We start from the raw sequence: 22511 nt of genomic DNA on the forward strand, positions 1-22511 counted from the left end.
TGTGGGTACAGGGTTAGTTTACAGGGTTTATATATAATGACATCACAAGTTTGAGACATAACTTCTCTGGTTTCTGGCTTTGAGAGAAAGTAGCTCATGTTCAAAAATATTGATTGAACTTTCCTAGGCCATGAAAATAACATATTTGAATTCTTAATTTAGGTGGTCTTCCTCTTTAATAGATATTTTATCTGACAGAATTGTACTCTGTAGCAAGAGTTTGTAAAAGGGCAATATGTGTATTATGATCCCAGTTGTCCTTAAGAAAACTGGTGCATCTGTGCAGATTCTTGATGTGCAAAAATGCTTTAATTAGTTACTACCCTATGAGTGATAACGTGATCATCATGATGGCCTCAAACATTCATCAGTCCAAGTGACCAAACAAACAGGTGTTTTGTGACACGTTCTGCCCTTAGCCTATCTTATATTGTCTTACCTCATGTCCCAATGATGCTGGTGTCCAGTTCTCCAACCAATTTAACAGGTTGCAGGTAATTTGAGATGAGAAACTCACACTTGGAAGTGTCAACCTGGACAGGTGTCACCCAACAGTCCTGTCCACAATTTTCAGTAACTGATCTTTTTACAGTTTCTCCTCGATAATCCCTCACAGTGAGATCAACCACAAAGTTTTAAATTGATATACCAGCTCCAGACATAAGTGTTAATTTTACTTTCTTTGATCTTAGAAATAGAGATGTCAGCAACAGTGTTTTTTAAATTAAACAATTTTTATTTAGAAAAAAAAAACATGAGCAATAATAACAAACGTGAAACATTAAGACATAGATCTTTGGTTACAACAATATTAGCACTATTGTTAAAATGAGAAATATACATTTATTTTCCTTTAAACATTGTCATGCTTTACGTCCATGTCATTGCATGTAGGTGATCGGCAGATAATGTAATAAATTATTGACATAACCGTTGTTATGAATTACTGTGACATCTAATACTTATTTTGACTGACTTTCTAATCTAAATTTATATGATATTCCCCACATACATACCAAAATGTAGCTCACCAAAGATGCTGGGGAACTTAATTTTGTTTTTATGCTGGAGTAAGTAAGAACACATTTAGTTGTATTTTACATCAAAAATGATTTTGCTTTGAAATGAAACTTAATGCAGTCATTATCTCTTATCTCTTAATCCCTGACTGAAAGCATTGTATTGTAGTTACATCTCTACAACTGTATGTGTTTGTAAGCAGGGTCTGTGCTTTCTGATGTTACCCGTGTGTAACTTATAATTGTATAATACTTCAGTTCAGTTAGCGACAGAGATGCCGATGAGTGTTGGCTCTTCTTTATATTGTGATGTCATGTTTATTATAGCATTAAGAGTGGTTTTCATAGTTCAGGGCAAAATGGTGTGTTTGTTTGACATTGCATTTTTGTACAAAACGTTTTCTTTACATCCATAAACCTATAACAAACATTAAAACATAAAATTAATATTACATTCTTACTCTTTGAATCTCACTCATGGGAGCAATTGTCATATAACATGTGTGTGATTATGTAATTAGACCTTGTATTTTTATTTTTGCGCCTACAAGTGATCACATTAAATGCAATTAATGGTTTACGACCTATACCAGCTGTCCCTTGTGTGTGTAAGGCCTTCAGTTAATTATTTTTTGGGTAGTCCACATGGGAGCTTGAGAAAATTATCCATTGAAAATCAGAATTAGGGTGTACACAGTTCACCTTCTACCAAAACTCACACGAGGTCATTTTACACGCTTGCTATTGTCAAGAGAGAAACCCAAACTTATTTGTACAAAGGTAAAAATGCAAAAATTGAAATGTCTGACAAACATGAACATGCCGTCATGTTTGCGAGTGTATTTCACATTCTTCACCACATGGGGTAGCTGCCAGTTTTGAAGAGGTGCAGGGACAAAGTTTGACACTGCTGTTGGTGTTATCTTCTTTTTTGCGTACTCTTCACATGTTCCCTACATATGTTTGTATAAATTGCACTTTTATTGGTTTTTGGCACTCTTCTGTATGAAAACACGTCTGTGGCCATCTTTAAAGTGTTCTTGAATGCCTTTTTATACATTCATATATTCAAAGCTGTTAAAGAAAACATCTTTATCCTACCTATTACAGCGATATAAGGCTATACAATATAAAAGCCGCTGTACATACAGACTTCAGATTTTTCCTCTCATCTCTGCTCTAAAGTGAATTATGATCATGTTTCATATTATACAAAATATGCTCCCACTTTGTTCTCACTAAAGCCTCTCTCCCTGCAGTTTGTGGTTTTACATCGGATATAACAAATACCCAGAGAAGGAGGAGTGAACGTACTGCCCAGCATAAAGTCCTGAGGCCTGATCTGAGGGCAGCTGAATGTAAACAGTGTCCCCAGGTTGTAGAGGTAGTACTGCACTCCCTGATGCTTGATCTAGGAAACCCTTTTTGTATTCGTCATACGTGTACATCACTGGCTCATTGTTCCTCATCAGAGCCACCCACACGTTAGCTCCTTTGCAGTGAACATGGTAGGCAAAGTAATAAATGCCAGGCAAGTCACAGGTGAAGATTCCTGTGTCAGGGTTGTAGTTTTGGCGACCGTTGTACAGGAGCTTGTCAAAGATGACTGGAGAGCCCACAGGTGGGAAGGGAGTCGTTATTACTGCTGTGAATGCTGGCATTTCCAACCCACTGGCCCCCATTACTTCTGCCCCGTTACCTCCATACTTGCCCTTCTTACCATAACCACCAGCCTTAACACCATCTAGTGCTGGGCCCATCTCAGAGAGCACTCCTGCCATGTCAGGAGACAGACCAGATGCTCCAGGTGGGCCTGGTGGTCCAGGAGGGCCAGGTAGACCTGGTTGTCCAGGGGGTCCTGATGAGCCCTCTTTCCCTGGGGGTCCTATGGGGCCAGGAAGACCTGGATTACCCTCACCTGCAATGCCTGATGGACCAGGTAGACCTCTCTCTCCTTTTGTCCCTGGAAGACCAGGAGGCCCGATTGGTCCTGCTGTGCCATCCATTCCAGGGACTCCTTTAGGACCTTGAGGTCCCACTTCACCAGGTAATCCACCTTGTCCTTTTGGCCCGGGAAGTCCTTGAGGACCAGGGTTACCAGGTAGACCTTTGTGCCCAGTGTCTCCTTTGGTACCACTTGGTCCTGGTGGACCTCTTGGTCCTGGCTCCCCACTCTCCCCAGGCAGGCCATCCTTACCAGGTATCCCAGTGGCACCAGGCTCACCCTGGGCTCCATCAAGCCCCTTAGGTCCTACTTCTCCACAGTCTCCTTTAGGACCAGGTGCACCTAAACCCCCTGGGGTTCCCATAGGGCCTGGAGGACCTGGTGGACCATTTGGTCCAGGGGGTCCAAGCATACCAGGTAGTCCACCGTGGCCCTTATCTCCTTTTGGACCTGGAAGTCCAGGTGGCCCACCCATACCTTTATCACCCTTTGGTCCTGGGAGCCCTGGTTTACCAAATCCAGGTAGTCCTGGCTTTCCTGGCAAACCTGGTGGTCCTGGATGACCTTTCCCACCTGGCATGCCTGGTTGTCCTGGCAGGCCATTTTGACCTGGCTTTCCTTGACCAGGTAGACCTGGTGGTCCAGGCGGTCCTCCTTCACCAGGTGGGCCTGCTGGTCCTACCTCTCCAGGATGTCCTTTCTCTCCTGGTGATCCTTGTGGCCCTGGTGCCCCATTCAACCCAGGTTTTCCAAATCCAGGCAGCCCTCTTGGGCCAGCAGGTCCTGGGGGCCCTGGAAGCCCTTTGTGACCAGGTTGTCCTGGCAGGCCCATCCCTTTGTCTCCCTTGGGTCCTGGTAATCCTGGTAGTCCTGGCAGACCTTTGTGACCTGGCTCTCCTTTGGGCCCTGGTTGGCCTGGTAATCCCTGTACCCCTGGTTTACCTATTCCTGGTAGCCCAGGGGGTCCTGGGGGACCCTGAGACCCTGGCTGCCCAGCTGGCCCTTCTTCACCTCTAGGGCCCATTTCTCCTTGTGGTCCAGCCTCCCCATTTGCTCCTGGCTTGCCTGGCATTCCAGGCAAACCTGGTTTTCCTACTCCAGGCCCTCCTGGTGGACCAGGAGGTCCAGGTCGTCCCACAGGTCCAGGCAGTCCGTTCCCTGGAGGTCCAGGAGGCCCAGGAGGTCCTACAGATCCCTCTGGTCCAGGTGGTCCAGCTGGGCCTTGCTCTCCTTGTGGAATTCCCTCAGCACCACTAGGGATTGTCTGGCCTGTGTGGAATGAGAAAAATATTAAAGAAATAAACTGTAAAATAAAAATAATAATAAAAAAACTGAATGGATGTACACACACACACAATGTACATTATGATATTCAAAATAAAGAAACTGTTGTGCCTTTGCTGTGTTTTAGCAGGTGAAGTTGCATGTTCAAGATCTGAATGTATATTCTCGGAACTGTTTGTAGAAAATGTTTCCTGTCTCACCTTTGTCTTGTCCACCTTTATAGCCTCCTTTACGAGCAGTGTCTTTGCCCTTGTGCATGGGCATCTGGGGAAGCTCCTTCCTATAGTGGGGATACTGCATGTAGGGCACTTCTTTGCCGAGGTACTGTTGCTGGGGGAAGCCTTCTTTGGCCACGCCCATGTGTTGAAGGTGCTGCATCGGCTGGTACTGCTGAGGATGTTGCTTGTGTCCATAATATGCCCCAGCACCCACATAAGTGAGTACTGCGAGCTGTAGCAGCGTCAGGAAGTGGGGGGCAGGGAGGGGAGGCATGGCCAAGGCCTGTGTGGAAGGTAGAGGACGTAAAGTCAGTTTTAAATCCCATAAAATAGTAAGTAGATCAAACATTGGTGTGGAATCAGGTTAGCATTTCTTAAAATACCATGAACCTTCGAGTGCATGAGACAAGTGGGTGACCTAATTTTTAAAATGCAGGTAATATGAGGTCACACTCTGTCTCCCTCTGCTGGATAGACATGAGAGCTACACAAGGATGGTGTGAACAGTGTTTTCAGTCAGTTGCACAATATGTGTGTATCAGAATGTCAGCTTCTGCTCAGCCTTTCAGTAAATAGGCTGGTTGAATGTGGGCAATTAGCAAAAAACCAAAGTTGGTATTTATGTTAACTACTATTCTATTACTATTATTCTTTAAAAACACCATAATGAGTCCAGTTGTTTAGAGCTGTGTCATATGTTTTATGTATTTGTGTTCATGTTGGTCACTTTTATTACAAAACAAACAAATAAAAACCCAGGTGATCGTAAAAGTGATGAACAGGAAATAAATGGCAGTAAAAACAAAGAAATAATAATAATAAAAATCATTTCCTTCAATGACTTCCTCAAAAAATACATAAAAAGTTATATTAAGTGCCAAATAAAATGTCAACAACAACAGCAACAAAAGGGAAGGGCTTTAAATTTTTCAGTTTAATCAAATTTCTATTTAGCAAGAGTTGAACAATCACATGGACTTGAATACAGAAATATAATATAATTGAAATAATATAGATTGACTTGATCCTGAGGGAGTTCCTCAGAGAGATGATACACATTCTTCAGACTGATACAAAACCACATTCAGATTAAAATTCTGTAAAGTTTTTTTCTCTATATAACCTTTTGGCCATGTCTCTAACCGCCAAATGTTGCAGAAAAATGACTGTATGAAGGCAGTTATAAATCTTGACATTTGATGTGGAGTTCTGAGACAAACAATGCCCACTTTTCTTAAAACACAGAGTACTTCTTAATTTTCATAATTTGTAATCTTTATTGATTGGATTGCTTATGTCAAATACTGGTTTGGTTCTTAAGGGGGGGACACTATACTTTCAGACTAGTGCAAACGAAATGTCCAAAATACATTTAGGTGTCTATTTTAGCTCAGATTTGTGTTCTGGAAAATTATGCAAAAAGTGCATATTTAATAACATAATGCACAATTTGCATAGTTAAACATAAAATTTCAGAAAACGTATTAAAAAGTCTTAATACCAGTAACCAACTGGGGAAGTTTGATGCTAATATATCAACAAAATGAAACAAGAATTTTGAACCTGGCTTTACCCAATGCTGAGATTTGTGCTCCGGGAATGTATGCAAATAATAATGCTTCATTTGCATACTTGAACATAAAATTTCAGAAAACTTGTAATACAAAAAAACTGTCTTAATGTAAGTAATCAGCTGGGGAAGCTTCAAAATGATATCTATTGGTTTAAAATGTTACCCGATTCACCTGTAGTGTCTCCCCTTAATATTTTGGTGATTTATAACCTAATTGGAAAACATAATGCTTGAGAACAATAAGTTAAAATGTGCATTAAGCATAAGCTTAAGCTGAAATGGGGTCTGGTAAACTCTTACAAGCCATTTAAAAATGAATACGAGACAAATACCAATGTGTCATTCTCACTGGGTAAACTGAGATGAACTGCAGTTACTGTAGCTGTCCACAAGATGGAGCCACACTTAATGTCTCACAGAATCTTTTCAACGTCCCCTGATGTCCATATTTAAGTAGTATCATTAAATTATATCATATATCATTACTTTAAATGTGAGTAGAGAAAAATGTGATGCCTTTCAATTAACCAAAGATGCTTGAATACAAGTGCCATGATTAATTAGCTCTGCTGTCTGTGTGGTGACATTAGAATGAGAACAACTGTTTGAACATGCATTCATCACATTATACACAACCTTTTTTTCTTTCTCTTTTTACAAGTGTGTTAAGTATTTCTACCACCTCCTAGTTAACTCAGTAGTATGCACACCACTCCTGCTGGTATTAATAAGAACATTCTTGTCGTTCCTGCATCATTGCAACACATTCAGCCAGATATTGACACACAAAGGAGTCACAAAAATAAAAGTTCTAATTAATGACACAAAAAGTCAAGTGAGAACATGACAGAACAAGAAGTCTGGTCCAACAATTACATTTCCAAAGAAGCAGAGTTGTGTGCCAACTGCTCAGTTCAGACCAAGCTAAGTTTTCTGCTTCAGATGGTCAGTAACGGAGCAAGTCAAGGGGGTTTTATTTGGCTCCACAGCCCATGAATAACCCACTATAATCTGCTCCTCTGAGTGTCTCCAGTCACTCTTTACACGTGCCATTTCCACCCCAGTCTCAGTCTACTCATCTCCTGCCACTCTCATTTTTATTACAGCCAACTCATCTGTAGTTTTCTAATTCACATCCTAAACCACATCCTCAGTGTCCATTCCATCACTGGCTCTTTGGATCTTTTCCGCCCTCTGAGTTTTTCTCAGTCGACTGGTGATTTTGACATGGCTGTGCCACTGTCTCCCCCGATGAGAGCTGGCCTTTGAAAGAAGCTCACCTAGCTTCCACAGCGACAGAGGCCAGACATGCCAAAGAGTCCGGAGGAATGCCGATGAGTTTTCCCAACAAGAACTTCGACCTATTTTTCAAAGGAAGCTGTGGTCTGTTCTCAGTATCCTAATCGACAATGTGAGGTCTATTGATCATACAGAGTTGGAGAGGAAATGGACAAGAATGAAGTTGATCTCTGAGCATGAAAACCTGAGCATCAAGGCTTTTCTATTGTCTGTGTGAGGCTGTGTTGAGATCCCCAAGCAGATCAAAAAGGAAATATACCCAGTCTAATAAGAGAAAGAGAAGAATATATACTGTTTCTCTTAAAAGACTAAAAGGAATGGAAGTGTGTGCCAGGAGGCCTGAGGATCATTCTGGGATTCAAAACAGTCAGATGAAGTCGAACTACATGAATGAATGATTAATATGTATGACCACTAAAACATTTTTCATCAGTATATTATTGATTTAGAATTCTTTACAAATGGTGACACTATGTATGTTTGTATTGTAGGGTATGACTGAAAGACCTCTGGGAGATGGAGGCTGGTTGTTGAGGTAAGATGAAAGAGGTTCACAGATCCTGAGACATTTGTCACGTTAAAATATTCAGACACACTTTTGCAAACAAATGCTCACCATCAAGAAAGCTATTTGAAGTGTCTCAAGTGCCTGAAATGCTTTGAGGTTTTGTGAAAAAGGGTCAAACTTTAATGGCTTCTTTTCTGGCACAGAAGCCCCCAAGCCCCTCCATACATTGGAGTGATACTTATGTCACTAAATGTACAATTAAAGGACCAGTGTGTAGGATTTAGGGGGCTCTATCAGTAGAAATGGTATCTTCACAACTATGTTTTCATTAGTTTTAATTACATGAAAGTAAAACTGAAAAAACACTGGCGCTGCTGAGACGTGGCGTGTCATGTGTATGCCACCCCTAGCACACACTGGACGTGTTGCGCTGCAGCTTGTCAACAAATGACCACGCAAAGTTACTACTACTTTTGCTGAAAGATCTGTACCTCCTCTACCTATGCATTAGCTTAAAGGGATAGTGCACCCAAAAATGAAAATTCAGCCATTATCTACTCACCCATATGCCGACGGAGGCCCTGGTGAAGTTTTAGAGTCCTCACATCCCTTGCGGAGATCGGCGGGGGGAATGGCTAGCACACCTAATGGCTGACGGCGCCCCAGACTAACGTCCAAGAACACAAAATTGAAACCACAAATTATCTCCAACATGCTCATCCATAGTGATCCAAGTGTCCTGAAGCCGCGACATAAAAAGTTGTTTCGAAAAATGTCATATGAACTCTGTTTTTAGCCTCACTGTAGCCTGTAGCTCTGACTGCTTCTCTGTGCTCCGCATACTGATGTCCAGATTCTCAAGTGCAGGCATCGCCAATTGCCAGTCTGAGCAGCAAAGACTTTCCTCATCCGTTGGCATTGCTTTGCATTTGAAACAACTACACCACCAGGTTTCCAGTGCTCGACTCCGGTATTCTGCGGCTGGCTGAGGCTCATGAGCTGTGGCGGCTGCTTCGTCCAGTAGCCTGAGTTCCGTCCGTATACTCGGGCTCAAACAAATACGGCTCAACAAAGAAATGCTGTTCCTCCTCAGTTTCAAAGTCTTCAGACATGTTGGGCTGTCCTTTGCTAAAAGACCGTAGTGCAAATTATCTTTTAGCTACTGTGGTTACCGTTGTCTCCCTGCGGTGCACGTGTCACGTGATGTAAACACGGGTAAGCAAAGCTCATGCTTTCGCTGGTCTCGCGCAAGCGTGCACACGTGAGTGCAGAGCACAGAGAAGTCAGGGCTACAGGCTACAGTGAGGCTAAAAACAGAGTTCATATGACATTTTTTGAAACAACTTTTTATGTCGGGGCTGCAGCACGCTTGGATCACTATGGATGAGCATGTTGGAGATACTTTGTGGTTTCAATTTTGTGTTCTTGGACGTTAGTCTGGGGCGCCGTCAGCCATTAGGTGTGCTAGCTGCTCCCCCCGCCGATCTCCGCAAAGGATGTGAGGACTCTAAAACTTCACCAGGGCCTCCGTCAGCATATGGGTGAGTAGATAATGGCTGAATTTTCATTTTTGGGTGCACTATCCCTTTAAAGTCATGTTTAAGGAGCCCCTAATTAAACTTGATTTCCCACCTGAAGAGCTGATCTCCAGAGCGGTGACTCGCCAGGCAATATCATTTTGGCCACAGTCTTTATAATGACAGGATTATGGGTCATTTAGCTAGCTAGCAAATATTTCTCGACCTCAATGAGTCTCTCCTCATCCATTCTTTGTCACACATGAGACAGCAACAGCAACAGAGTTCTCTTCATGCATCAATGGTGAGGAGAGGAGTCGAACTGCTATAGGAGCAGAGAAAATGAGCTGCGATGGGAGCTGGTATGTAGAAGAACGCGTGGGGGGGGAAGGCATTTAATTCTGGGGGCGACAAGGCTGGAAATAGGACAGTGGTGCAAAGTGCAGTGTCCCAGAACGCTGACTCACCTCTTGCCACCACCAGTCTGGGGTTGTATATTGAAGATAATAGGGGTGTATTTTTCGACACCCTGGATTCACTGCTGGGGTGTTCTGGCCTTAAGAATTGATGTGTTTTCGTTCCCACAGAATGAGCCGTTTATGTCTACAGAGCGGATCCTCTTCCATGGAGTCTGCCATGTTGTTTCTGCAGTAGCTCAGAATTAACAAATCAAACAGTGGCTCTAGACAGGACCATCTGTGTTTTTGCGTCGGCCACTATTCTCCTACATGCTTAGCACATGAAAGAAGTTTCAGTTGGTTGCAATTTGTAACCTCACCACTAGATGCCAATAAAATCCTACACACTAGGCGAGGGTTCAGCAAGCTTTACTATCAAACAAGCCATTTATGACCAAAAATAACAAAAACAAAATCCTGTAAAACAGGCCACAAACATATGTTAGCCTCATAATGAAGAGATAATACAGCCTATCAAGTCAAGGTGGCTATTCTGCAGTGGAAGTGGAAATTATCATGGTTCTGGTCACACTGTAGGAGAGAAAATTGTCATTAGGCATTTTTCAGAAATAAAAAGCCTTAAATCTTTATTTTATGTAAATGTGATTAATGATGGGACGGAGGACAAGCCTGCAGTAAGTGCACTTTTGACATATTTTCATTAATGATTTTCTTACAAATACTCAAGAGTATTCAAAGAGCTCTCCACTGGGGTAAATTAAATGATAAGATCAGTGTTGTCCATGTCTTCTACGATTTGTATAAAACTTACTCACAGAATTTACAGAAACTTTAAATCATTAAAATGTGATATCACAATAGTTATTAATTAAAAATATTTATGTTATATTTTTTGGTCTTAGCTGCACTGAGATCAGTTATTTAGAATGTACATATTTCTCCTAATATGAGCATATGACCAAGTGCATAAGAAGGTTTAAGAAAATAAAGTTTTACAACCTTGTAACTGCCAGGAAAAAGCACCCAGCAGTGGTGGTATGTGCATGTAGATGCATACATATATGTATGTGTGTGTGTGTGTGTGTGTGTGTGTTTTTAAAGGGTTGGAAATATTCTGAAAAAACGTGTGACCACAGATCAGAGAGACCGTACAACAAGGGTCTGTTCAATGTCACAGAGCAACACCATGATGTTGTCATGGCGACCGCAGAGTGATGGAAACACCTCCTGTCTTTACCTGGTGTGCTTTTCTCCAACACATTATTCTACGTAAGTGTTACCTCCAGAGCGACTCGTTCATACAGTCGAGCCACTTTCACACACCTGACATAAACATTAAGCAGCATATTCCCATGTTTTCACTGCAGGGTGCAGTTAAAGCAAAGTGACTATGAAGAGGTGCATTACACCAATTAGCTTTATTTTAAAACACTAGTGTCATCCCTACAGACGTGAGACATGAAGTCACATATAAATGTGCCACAGCTGTGAGAAGTCATGATGACGTGAGTAACGTGGCGTGAGCTGTTTCTCTCATTTGTGAGATTTACAGTTTAATTTTTCACACGCTGGTGTAAAACAATCTGGCTCCCTCACTGATGACTCTCTGACAAGAAGTCATTTATAACAGGAACAGCAGCCATGTTCTACATTTTCATGCCAGGCAGATGTCACCCATGTGTCATTCAGTGTGTCAAATCTTAGACAAAAGAATACATACACAACATCATGTGCAATGGAGACCTATTTATGATCACTTTCAAAAACAAGTTCAAATAGTTTCCGAGAAGTGATCAGTTATGTATTTATGTATTTACTTTACCTAAAAGAATGTTTCAATGCAACATATCTAAAAGGCTTGTGATTTGTTGGCTTTGTAAGTCTGTATGTATTTTCCTTGCTCCATACTGCAATCTAGAAATGTCATTTTTGTCCGTGGGATCAGACTGTCACACCGCCTGTGTAAAATGCTGCGATAATTCAGTTACAAAGTCCCAATGTCCTCAAACATGTTCGTCAGAAACAAAAAGTATCTTAGTTTGTTCCTATTGCTACTATTGGTCCAATTCAATATCATATTCATATCAAACTACAAACGTTACTAAGAATAAAGGAACAAGTTTCAAACGTAAAATTTGGTCAGGTTTTGTAGTTTGTAAACTTCTTGTGTCTGGATCAGCTGTAGACTGACTTGAGGGAGATGGCCGCCATCTTTATTTCAACATAGATGAGTGTACTGTGCTCTTGCTGCCACTAGATGGCACATAAATGTGATCATGGGTGTTGACGTTTGGTCATGGACCTTCCATGTCCAGAGATGTAAAAAGGTACCCTGGTTGTGTTGGTTGTTGACGATCTGGGACACCGTGTCAAGTTCTGCCTGTTACATGCATTGTCCTCTTTCAAAATACAGTTCCGTTGTCAGTGAAAATTTACACACTGTGAATATAGACGCACTATGTTGTTAAAACACCGTGAATTGATGTCGTTTTTCCTCCAACAACTAACGCATGTGGTTGGGTTTAGGAAAAAAGAACAGGGTTTGGCTTTATCATCTTACGGGATGTGAACACCGCTCTCCCGGGTGAAAGTGTTTGTTGGATCCTCTGACCTTTACTTTTGTTCTTGTGCCGAGCGCCGTTACCGGCCGCGTATCATGCTGACGTTAAAGGATGGCTTTTTTCGACAGTGCCTGACGCCACAAGTCATTGCTCAAGCGCCAGATTGCGATGACTTCGGAGTGAGACCAGGTTGGTTGCATGGAGTATGTACACAATAGGGACATACTACTTTCTCATTAATGTCATACCCTGAACTTTGACCCTCTTACTCATACATCTGTTACCATGGAGATAAAACAACTTGCTCTTCACTGAGCTAGTTATTATGGCATACATTGTAGATTGTAAAATATTATAATCATGATAGTAAAGTAAGACGCTATACATTTCTATATCATTATTTAATAATTATGCCCTTTTATTGTTGATTGTTGTATTGATTATGTTATTCAATTCAACAATTATTATTCCTATTATTACTCAACTGGTCATCAGTCACCAAAATGCGCTGCCATCCATCATTGTGACTCCTGACAGTGGCTGTGATGTATTCTTTGCTGCACAGAGGATTGTAGGTCAGAACAGCCAGAAAAGCATGCTGGCTTGTATGCTGCAAAATCGGACCGGATGTAGTAGAACATCCTGGTATGTTTGGCATACTGCATTTGACATACTATGCATTGGGACATACTAAATCTTTTTCTGGCATACTATAGTATGGTGGTATGGGTATTGGAACGCACAGCACGAATGAGGTCAACAGGACTAAGTTAAGCAGAATGAAATACAAGGTGCAATAAACTCAAAATGCAATATCCTCATATGAAGACACAGGGTCCCAGAAGTGAGGTTGAAGTTTGCCCAAGGGCATAATATTCAGTAAACTTTATAATCTTATGTATATTGCACTAATAAAATAGCAAACATAGGGAAATAGTAATTATTCATTGACTGTTTTCACACTTCCACATCGCCTTGAGTTCTTCTATGAGTTCTGTCACTCACACATTAACCATGCAACAACAGCCTAGAGGGACAAGGAGGTACAAATATCTGCAGTTCGGACCCTAACTTTTTAACATCTGCTGCCAAAATCATGTGTGGCTGGTCACACACCACTGAGCTCTCAGCATGTCCTGCCTGGCCCAGACAGTCTCAAAAATAAGCAAACTTCAGAGTTGTCCACATCATGTGTACCGTTTGTGTATATGTGTGCCTCTGTTTCCCCGACTACTTCCAGATGTCCTTTTTTTTGACATTTTAAATAAACGCAACATAGTAAATCGCCCATCAGGTGTGCGATGTGAGAGGACTCATGGGCATCATGTGTCCGTAAGATGTTGTTCTTGCTGAGTCAACCTTCGCCCAGCGGAAGCTGAGGTGTTGTCTACTGCGGTTTATACAAGCTGCGATCTCCAGAATCTCATTAAAAGCGCAGCAGCTGTGCAACCCCCTGAACAAATGTGTAATGAAAGAATAAGGCTATCAAAACTGCAGTGTGTGGAAATGAACCTCAGCTTCCTGGTTACTTCTGATTTACCATTGCACGTAAGGAGAGGACATTAAAAACAGAAATTTGGACACATTTGTAAGGCTCACACATGACAAAGGGATACTCACTGCAAAAACAAGAAATCTTTTCGAACTTCAAATTTTTAAACCTCTTAAAAAATGTGTCAGAGTTCAACAAAGTTATTAACACAAGATCAAATGCTTTAGAATTACCATCTATCTTTTTCTTTGTTGTTGTTGCATCAGTATTTCTATCAAACATAATAATAAGGAATTCACTACAACGTCGAGGTATATTCCAAACACACTACAGGTCTGAGTAATTCTGAGTTCAAGTCTGAATGTAGCTTGGCTTTAGTGTCAAGGGTCAAAGTTGGGGGATTGTATATCTGATGAAAAAGATACTGCTGTTACAGGGAAAGGGGGCAGCCTGCAAACAGCTCAGTCGGGTTTAGGAAGAAAATGTTGGTATTGTATGTTTCTGCAAACCAAACATATGTTACATTTACATGTTTCATATGCATCATATCAATGTTTCTAAAGTGAGTTTTTTTTTTTTTTAACAGCTTGCACTCAAAACTTTTAGTTTAGTACAATACTGTAACATAAAGGTTTTTGGTACACCAGACACAAAACCAGTGTGTCACATGACCCTTGTCTAACAGGAATTTAATGTCAGTTTAACATATCTATTTTGTTGTTGTCTATGTCATATGAGCCTAAAAACATTAAGTGCACATTTTACAACATTGTTTTATCATTAAATTATAATGTGGCAAGCTTGGGTTTCTCAGTCACTGGAATTAGGCAAAGAGACCCAGACAACATTTGCATATGGGGCTCATGTGGATAGTAAATGGGCTGAAAAATGGGCCCTTTATGGGACTGTCCACAGGTTCAATAATGGCCCCATGCCAATTGCCCACATGGTTGATTTTACCCAAGTGGGCTGGAGATAAGATCTCCATGTTGGGCTCATGCCAACTTGTACCCAGGTAGCCCAAGCATAACCCATGCATGGCCCATTTGGGCAAACCCATCCATGTAGGCAACTGGCATGGGGCCATTATTGAACCAATGGACAAAGGGGCTGAAAATGGGCCCTGTATGTATAGATAATGATAATAATGTACAGATAATGTAATGTATGCAATGTGGTTTGCAGAAACATACAATACGGACATATTTTCTGGAGTCTGGATTGCCTGCAATCATATTGTCACTGTTTGTTAAATGTGCTGTATGTAACTCTGGAGAGTATAGTTGATTGTTGGGTCTCATTCTCATACATTCATTCATTTTCCTGGAGCCTATATCAGCTGAGGAGCGGGGTACACCCTGGAGAGGTCGCCACTCTAGGCAAACAACCATTTACGCTCACATTCACACCTAGGGCCTATTCAAAGTCACCGATTAACCTAACTTGCATGTCTTGGTACTGTGGGAGGAAGCCGGAGTACCTGGGGAAAACCTGCGCTGACACAGGGAGAACATGCAAGCTCCACACAGAGGGGCTCCCCCAACCCGGGGTTCAAATCAGTAACCCTCTTGCTGTGGGGCAACAATGTTAACCACTGCAACATGCTGCCATGTCTCATTCCCAGGTCATCAAATTTCTTCACTCTGAGTTGGTGGTTCAGTCTGACTACCAACCCAAAGCGTCTGCATTTGATGATGTGGGAATGAAAGAATTAAAAAAAAACACTAGTAGCACTGAAGCCCAACATGGTAAGATTAATGTAAAAGTTACACATCTCTTTTTAAGCTGTTGCAATTTGCATCATACACATCAACACCCAGCAATGCTGGACAGGAATAACATAAGAGATACAAAAAATGTGGGGGAGCTGCTGCTGGCTGATTCCTCAGTCATGGAAACACACCTGTCTCTGGTGTCCTGGATTTATAGTCCTCAAGCACACACACACACACACACACACACACACACACACACACACTGAGCACAAAATCTGGCTCTTGGACAAACAGTGACAGAGCTCAGCTGATGGGACAAGACAGCCAACATTCTTCCTCAAAAGCGCTTCTCTATTTAATCTCTCCTCTCATACGTTGGACTGAGATGGAAATATCAGCTCTGTGTCTCCTCATCTCCAGACACATCTGTCTATTCTCTCCCTTCTGTCAGATACAGACGACTCTCTCCTCGCCGTCTCCCTTTCTTCCTGTGTCTCTGTGTGAACAGAGCGATGTCTGTTCTGCACCGTCTTCACCCTCTGCCTCAAGTCTGTCTTTTTGCCCTTTCTGGCCCTTTTTCTCCTGGTGCACTGACCTCAGGCACTCGGTGACCTCGCAGATTTCTGTGTCTCTTAAAACTACCTTGCTAACAGAGCAGGGACAGGCACTACAGAAAAGTCCAGGGGTGATGATTTGTGAGAGGCCAACTAGTAACGATTACATTCTGGGCAAAGATTTCACACTAAATAAGGTGTTTAACTGTTTGTACATGAGCACACATGCATATGCATTTACTTTCCTTGGGCTTGATGCTTGCATATATAGAAAAAAAAGCATTACAGAAGCACTAAGCCATTAAACTATTCTATTATTCGGCTAAATTAGGTCTTTGAGTTCCTCCTTCTGCAGCCTGACCAAAAGCTACCATTTAAATCCTGCTGAACATGTTTGGCAAACCACTCTGCCTTCCTCCCTGCACCGCAAACCATTTACAAATTTATTCTTAAGCCAGCTGTGCCTGTGCACTCAATCTTGGTAAGTGCACTGACGTTGTGGTTTCTCAGCGAGAGGGGAAAAAACATTTGCAGCTCCTCGGCGCCCTAAACACAGCTTTTATCACAAAGCACACCTCGTAAAATTAACACCTCTTCAAGTCACGCTGCAAACGTCCTCGCTCAAACAAACCTCGTAGACAATCCAGAGGAGCACGGCTACACCACTCACACACACACACACACACACACACACACGGTGCCACAGCTGTGCAGCTAAATGACCAAAGTGTTTACTCCTGTCCTGCACCATACCATTATTCTTGCTTTGCATTGGGTCCTTTTGTCCTTTTTGTGCGGTGCATTCCTGAAGTTTGCAGAATGATGTGTACAGGAGGATAAACTGTTGTATGTGCACACAGACAAATACAAACACACACTCCATTCGAAAGGTTACTCTTTGTGCACAGGAGCAGCTATATGTCTTCTGTCGCCCTTTACACACAAGGAGGTCACTGCAGGGGCAATACACTGATTTTATACCCACGATGCAATGCAATATTGATTAATAAAGGAAGAAGCGAAAGGCAAGAGGAAAGAAAGAAAGTGTGTGAAGAAAAGAAGAATTTTTAATTAGGTGAGGAATACCGAAAGCTATTAGAAACTTGATTTTTTTTTTTACTTGCACTCAATATAAAGTGTATTTCACTGCAGGTCCCTCAGCGTCATGCACACAGATCAAATCAACAAGGACAAAACTACATATTAACAATCAAACAAGAGAAAAAGATTAGATCTGCATCCTAACAAAGCACCAAAAAACATTTTATCGTGATTTTCTCAGAACACCTGCAGATCTGTGTTGATGCCAATTTTAAAATGGATCCAAAATATCTTTCCTTACATTGTTCTCATTCATTTTCATGCAGCTAAAGAACTGCGGCCTTTGATTTGTAAGGCAGAACCACGTGAATGACTGGAGACTGTTCTGAAAACCAGTACAAATCCCACTTTACCAGAGCATTACTAAGCAAATTCCAGTGAGACAGAGCTGCTCAGAGCCAAAGACTGTGTTTGCTCTACAGTCTCTTCTCACCAAACTGCTGCTCTTAACTCCATCACATGCATCTGACAGTTTGGCTCCAGCTCTCTGCACACACGCACACATGCACACAAAACATTTCTCTCACAGATGGATGCACAACACATACTTTGGCTCTCTGGAGCTTGGGAGAAAGCAAACTAATTACTGTAGGGATGCAGCAGCCTGGGAAACACCATGCTAGCTTATCCTGGAGCTGTTCTGCCTGCTTCTCTGGAGGATGATGATGTGCAGGAATGATGCTGACTGCATAGCTAAAGGGCATATTCCTGAGGCCTTGCAGATCCCCCAGAACAGCCACCAGTGACATTTATTTTTTGTGACAAACAGGAATTAAAACATGCAAATAATTTGGACTAAAAATATCAACGATAAAGAGTCATGAACATTTATCTTTTGTTTTCAATTTAACATTTATCGTGATATATTTAAATGAGAGCCTCAGTTTAAAGCTTTAATCAGAGCTGAAGTCCTAATAATTCATTTTCACTATGAATTTCTGACAAAAAGCAAACTCTAAGTTAACTAATTAGAAGATGTATTGGATGCATAGTATGCAGTGCAACAACTCACAGAACACACAAACTCTTCATTAAAGGCAAATTTCATGCAGATGCACAAGAAAATACTTGCGCAATTCACACAATTTACCTGCTAAAGGAGATAAAAAATCAAATGAAACACATGTTAAAAGGAGAATAGGACAATGCTTACCTTTGTGAGTGGCCGTTTACGGGGATATAATCACTGCAGTCAGACTAACAGACAGAATAGCAGGCAGACAGACAACCACACAGAGGGAACCCTGGGATATGTGCTCATAACAGACGCACACCTTGTGGACACAGCTTATATCTGCTAGAGGGTGGAGCCACTCTGGTGGGTGGGATACACAGAGAGAGACAGAGAGGAAGGGAGGGATGGAGACTTGACCAAGAGTAAATATAACCTCCCCAAAAAAAGTTATGCCATAATTTATAGCGGCAAAACATGCTCACATCCCCCCGCTGAGTGCCCACGGTGGATGACAATGATAAACAGGAATGTTTCCCTCATTAATGGTGAGATCTGCGGGCCACTGTGTGCAGTAAAAAAGGAAGTCATTATTCGTCTGTATGAGCCCAGACGAGCCCGAGCTGGCTGTTAAAGATCACCTGTCCTGGCACACACCTGGGAAACAAGTGGGAAACAGCCGAGGATGCACACACACACACACACACACACACACACACACACACACACACTCAGGATCCAGACTATATTATATTTATAGCATTTGAACACTTGTGCATCACAGACATTAGCTTTACATATAGAAATGTGTGTGCATATTCAGAAGTGTGAACTGAAGACATTTATTTTCCAGATAATGACACTGCTGTTACTTTAACACTTTAACTCCCCGATGGGGAATTTGTGATGTCCACTTGTGGCTCCAAAAAAACAAGATGGCCATGACCGTAATTCCTGAACTCGAGGCTTCAAAACAGGAGTCCACAAACAAATGTGTGACGTCGTGGTAGCTACGTCCATTATTTTAAGTCTATGGCACGTAAGCTGTTGGGAGATGTGTTAGATGGGTCAAACAAACATGGACTTTCAACCAGGAGACCGCTATTAGTGTAAAACCAAAAGCCAACGTAGGGACGTGACTTTGCGGACTTGACATAACTACACAAAGTACTTTATGTAGCTATTTTACATAATTATGCATAGTATTTTAGCCGATACAACCCAGTCTAGTTTCGAAGCCATTGAATACTGGTGCTTGGGCAGTGACTTCCCTGTCGGACATCAATGAAAAAAGCTGTCCTTTCATGTCGGCATGATACATGGTTGGGTGCCGTCACTGTGTAATGGCGCCTGATGGTGTCAGGGGGACAACAACGCAAGTTGAGGAGGCAAAAGTCAGATTAGGGTGGACAGGAGGGGTGATGGATGGGTCCAACAACCACTGTCTTTCACCTGGGAAGCCAGTGTTTGCTTCCCCATATGAATATAAAGCTAAACCCTGTTATTTTTTTCTAAACCTAACCATGTGCATTTGTTGTTGAAGAAAAAAAAACAAACATCAAATCGCAGTGTTGTACCAGCAAAGTACATTTATTTTGAAAGAAACTGTATGTAAACTGTACATTTACTGTGAAAACGGAAGTGTATTTTGAAAAGACAATGCATGTAACAGGCAGAGGTTGACACGGCGTCCCAGAACGTCAACAACAGCCGCACCCAGGCTACCTTGCACGTCATTTGTTGACACGGAAAGTCCATGACCAAGCAGCGATATGTGATGAGGTCAGACTGAGATTGTGTTGACCAATACCACAATCATTTCTTAAGTTTTTCTTTCCCTAAACCAAACTGTGACCATTTCACAAGAAAACTCTTCATAACAGACTATGCACTGACATTGGTTTCATGTTACCAGGATGTAATTTTAACACATTTTGTGCCCACCACTGTGTACAGTAAATGCACTGTAAAGAGCTACTGTTTATTTCACATATTCTTGTAAGACTGTGTTGTATATTACATTGTTGTGTTCCCTGATAGCTTAAAATAGAATAAAACAGAGATTTAAAAAAACTTGTCGAAAAGTTTTCAGCTTTATTGTTACGAAGTAAAGGTTGACTGCACAATGTAATGGCTATAGAATAATGACACCATCAACACTAAGGCTCACTTTCACTATACAATTCTGTCTGCCAAAAGACACGATTTCCTGAAAAAATGAAGGCTTGATTTATGGCACAAATGGAGTGCATAAACCACTGCACAACCAAAACAGAATGAAGATAGCACTTTTGTTTTCCCTGGTAGCTATCTGTAGCTACCCCTTGTTACCAACGAGCATAAGAGTTTTTTGCTGATACTATCCCCAGTAGCGGAAATGATGGACTGTGGAACAACCAAAGAAACTGTGGAAAACAAATAAAGTGTGTCCTGTGTTGTTGGAAGTTTCTAGGCTCTGAGGGAAACGGAAAAGGATCTGGTTGTCTGTGCGACAGTGATGCCAAAAATAATAGCACCTAGAAATGCGAGAGGGGGTGTGAGGGATACAAAGTTGTCTGTTTTCAATAGAAGTATTTAAAATATGAGCTGAACATTAATTAACTAATTAACCCTTAGAATTAGAATTCAAAATATGTCATAAACTAAAGACACCTTCTGTCCTATCAATAGACATATTAACAGTATAATGTATTCAGAAATGATGCAAAGACAGAATTACTGTATTGACTATACAACAATGCATCAATAGTAGTACTTATAAGTATATTCACTTAAGTATTATTTGAATGTGGGGCTGTAACTATAAATAGCAAGTTTCAGTTTCTATTATGATTATATAAATCATTTGAGAACTTTTTTTGTCTTTTTGTTGCCTGAGTCACACGAGGATCATCTTCCATCAGCATAAGCTAACCATCTGAATATGTGAAAAATAGCATCCTTGCATTTACACCTGTTATAGCAGCAGGGTGACGGATTTACTCAGCATTAAATGTGGTGAAAAGCTGCCTCATGAACACTTAGGCGGAGTGAGTTCTGTTATAGCCACACCCTAAAAATACTCCTTTTCTCAGAGGGTCTTTGTTGGTCAGTGACGACAGACACTTTCCAGGGCAGGTTTGACACCTGTCTACAACAACCTAGTAACTCCGACATGTCCAACCCGCTAACTATTACACAGTATGTACACACAGCACGACCCTGTGTACCGCACCTCCGCTATGACTGTGACTGTGTGTTTTTATCTTTTATTTCCTTTGCGTCAATCGCTGTTTTCCCTGCTGTCATGATTTTAGATACAGAACAGAGGCCGGCAGTGTGTTCTGGTGGAGGGTGGCTTCATCTGTGTGTGTGTATATGAGGGACAGTGGGTGCGTGCGGTTCTTAAGTGGCACAGTGGTGTAAAAGGGTGGATGTCCTGTTGCATCTCCAACAGCCAAGTGTCACCTTAGCAGCTTACTGCTCTCAAGGTGACTCTGCGGCTGAGATCTGTCAGTCTATTGTGATGAAATGATGATGTTCTCAGAGTTGATTCGTCCTATGTCTGTGTGAAAAAAGCTCTCAGATTCCTTCATTAATAACCCATCTTTCTGACAGCTTTAATGCTACAGCGTTTACATACTGTATATAATGTAACCCACAACCTTAAGATCCAATACTGCACTGCATTTTTTTTTATCTCTTGGGAGCATAGCTTGTAATTGTTCCTCACCCGCCCACTCAAACACAGAGCTCACACTAATGCAATAAATGCACCACACACAAACACACATACCTAAACACACACACACTTAGAGTTGTGGCGTGAAAGGTACACGAAGCCAGGAGGTAATGAGTTGTGTGTGTTTGCCCTCGTGCTACAATTCTCTTCCTGTTCCATTAATGAAGCCTCAGCAGGCCTCACAACTGCCTCTCACCATCCGGCCTGCACCTGTTGTACTGTACACTGCGGCATGTAGAAGCAGACCCTGTGTGCTGACTCAATGTACTGTAAAATCAACTTGTCTCAACACAGCATTCAATTTCTTCTTGTGCCGAAATGAAGTGCAACTTATAGTTAATTTAAAGCTGCACTAATCAGTGTTTTAACTAACAACAGAAGCTTGTAGTCACAAACTTGCCAGGCCATTGCTTCGGTTTTACTACAGCTGTTACTGTTTGGATCAGTCTTACAGCTCTCATCAGTGTCAGTTCCAGCTGCAGCAGGCAGCTATTTTCAGAAACAAGTACAACTTTGTGATAGCTGCAGCCACGTACATGCATACATCCAGGCATTTATACACACACAACTTCACAAACACTTGTCACTAGTCTGATGATGCCTCCCTATGACAACTGATTCATGTGTATGTGT

General features: G+C 41.7%; 1 protein-coding gene across 1 annotated transcript; it reads right to left on the reverse strand.

Moving 5' to 3' along the window:
• Positions 1-762: 762 nt before the first annotated feature.
• col8a1a (collagen, type VIII, alpha 1a) lies at positions 763-18461 on the reverse strand. Its single transcript, XM_033614756.2, has 3 exons — positions 18359-18461; positions 4449-4749; positions 763-4233 (listed from the first exon to the last, which is right to left on the reverse strand). The coding sequence occupies exons 2-3, from the start codon at positions 4738-4740 to the stop codon at positions 2288-2290; spliced, it is 2238 nt and encodes a 745-aa protein (XP_033470647.2). The 5' UTR covers positions 4741-4749; positions 18359-18461; the 3' UTR covers positions 763-2287.
• Between the last annotated feature and the right edge of the window lie 4050 nt (positions 18462-22511).

The sequence above is a fragment of the Epinephelus lanceolatus genome, chromosome 14 (genome assembly GCF_041903045.1).
Source record: "Epinephelus lanceolatus isolate andai-2023 chromosome 14, ASM4190304v1, whole genome shotgun sequence".
NCBI classification, from domain to species: domain Eukaryota; kingdom Metazoa; phylum Chordata; class Actinopteri; order Perciformes; family Serranidae; genus Epinephelus; species Epinephelus lanceolatus.

Bases quoted from the DNA above. Each gene is read 5' to 3' on its own strand.
- col8a1a (XM_033614756.2), bottom strand. From the start codon at position 4,740: ATGCCTCCCCTCCCTGCCCCCCACTTCCTGACGCTGCTACAGCTCGCA. The intron at 4,234-4,448 runs GTGAGACAGGAA...CATTCCACACAG, and splicing joins TAAAGGTGGACAAGACAAAG to GCCAGACAATCCCTAGTGGT.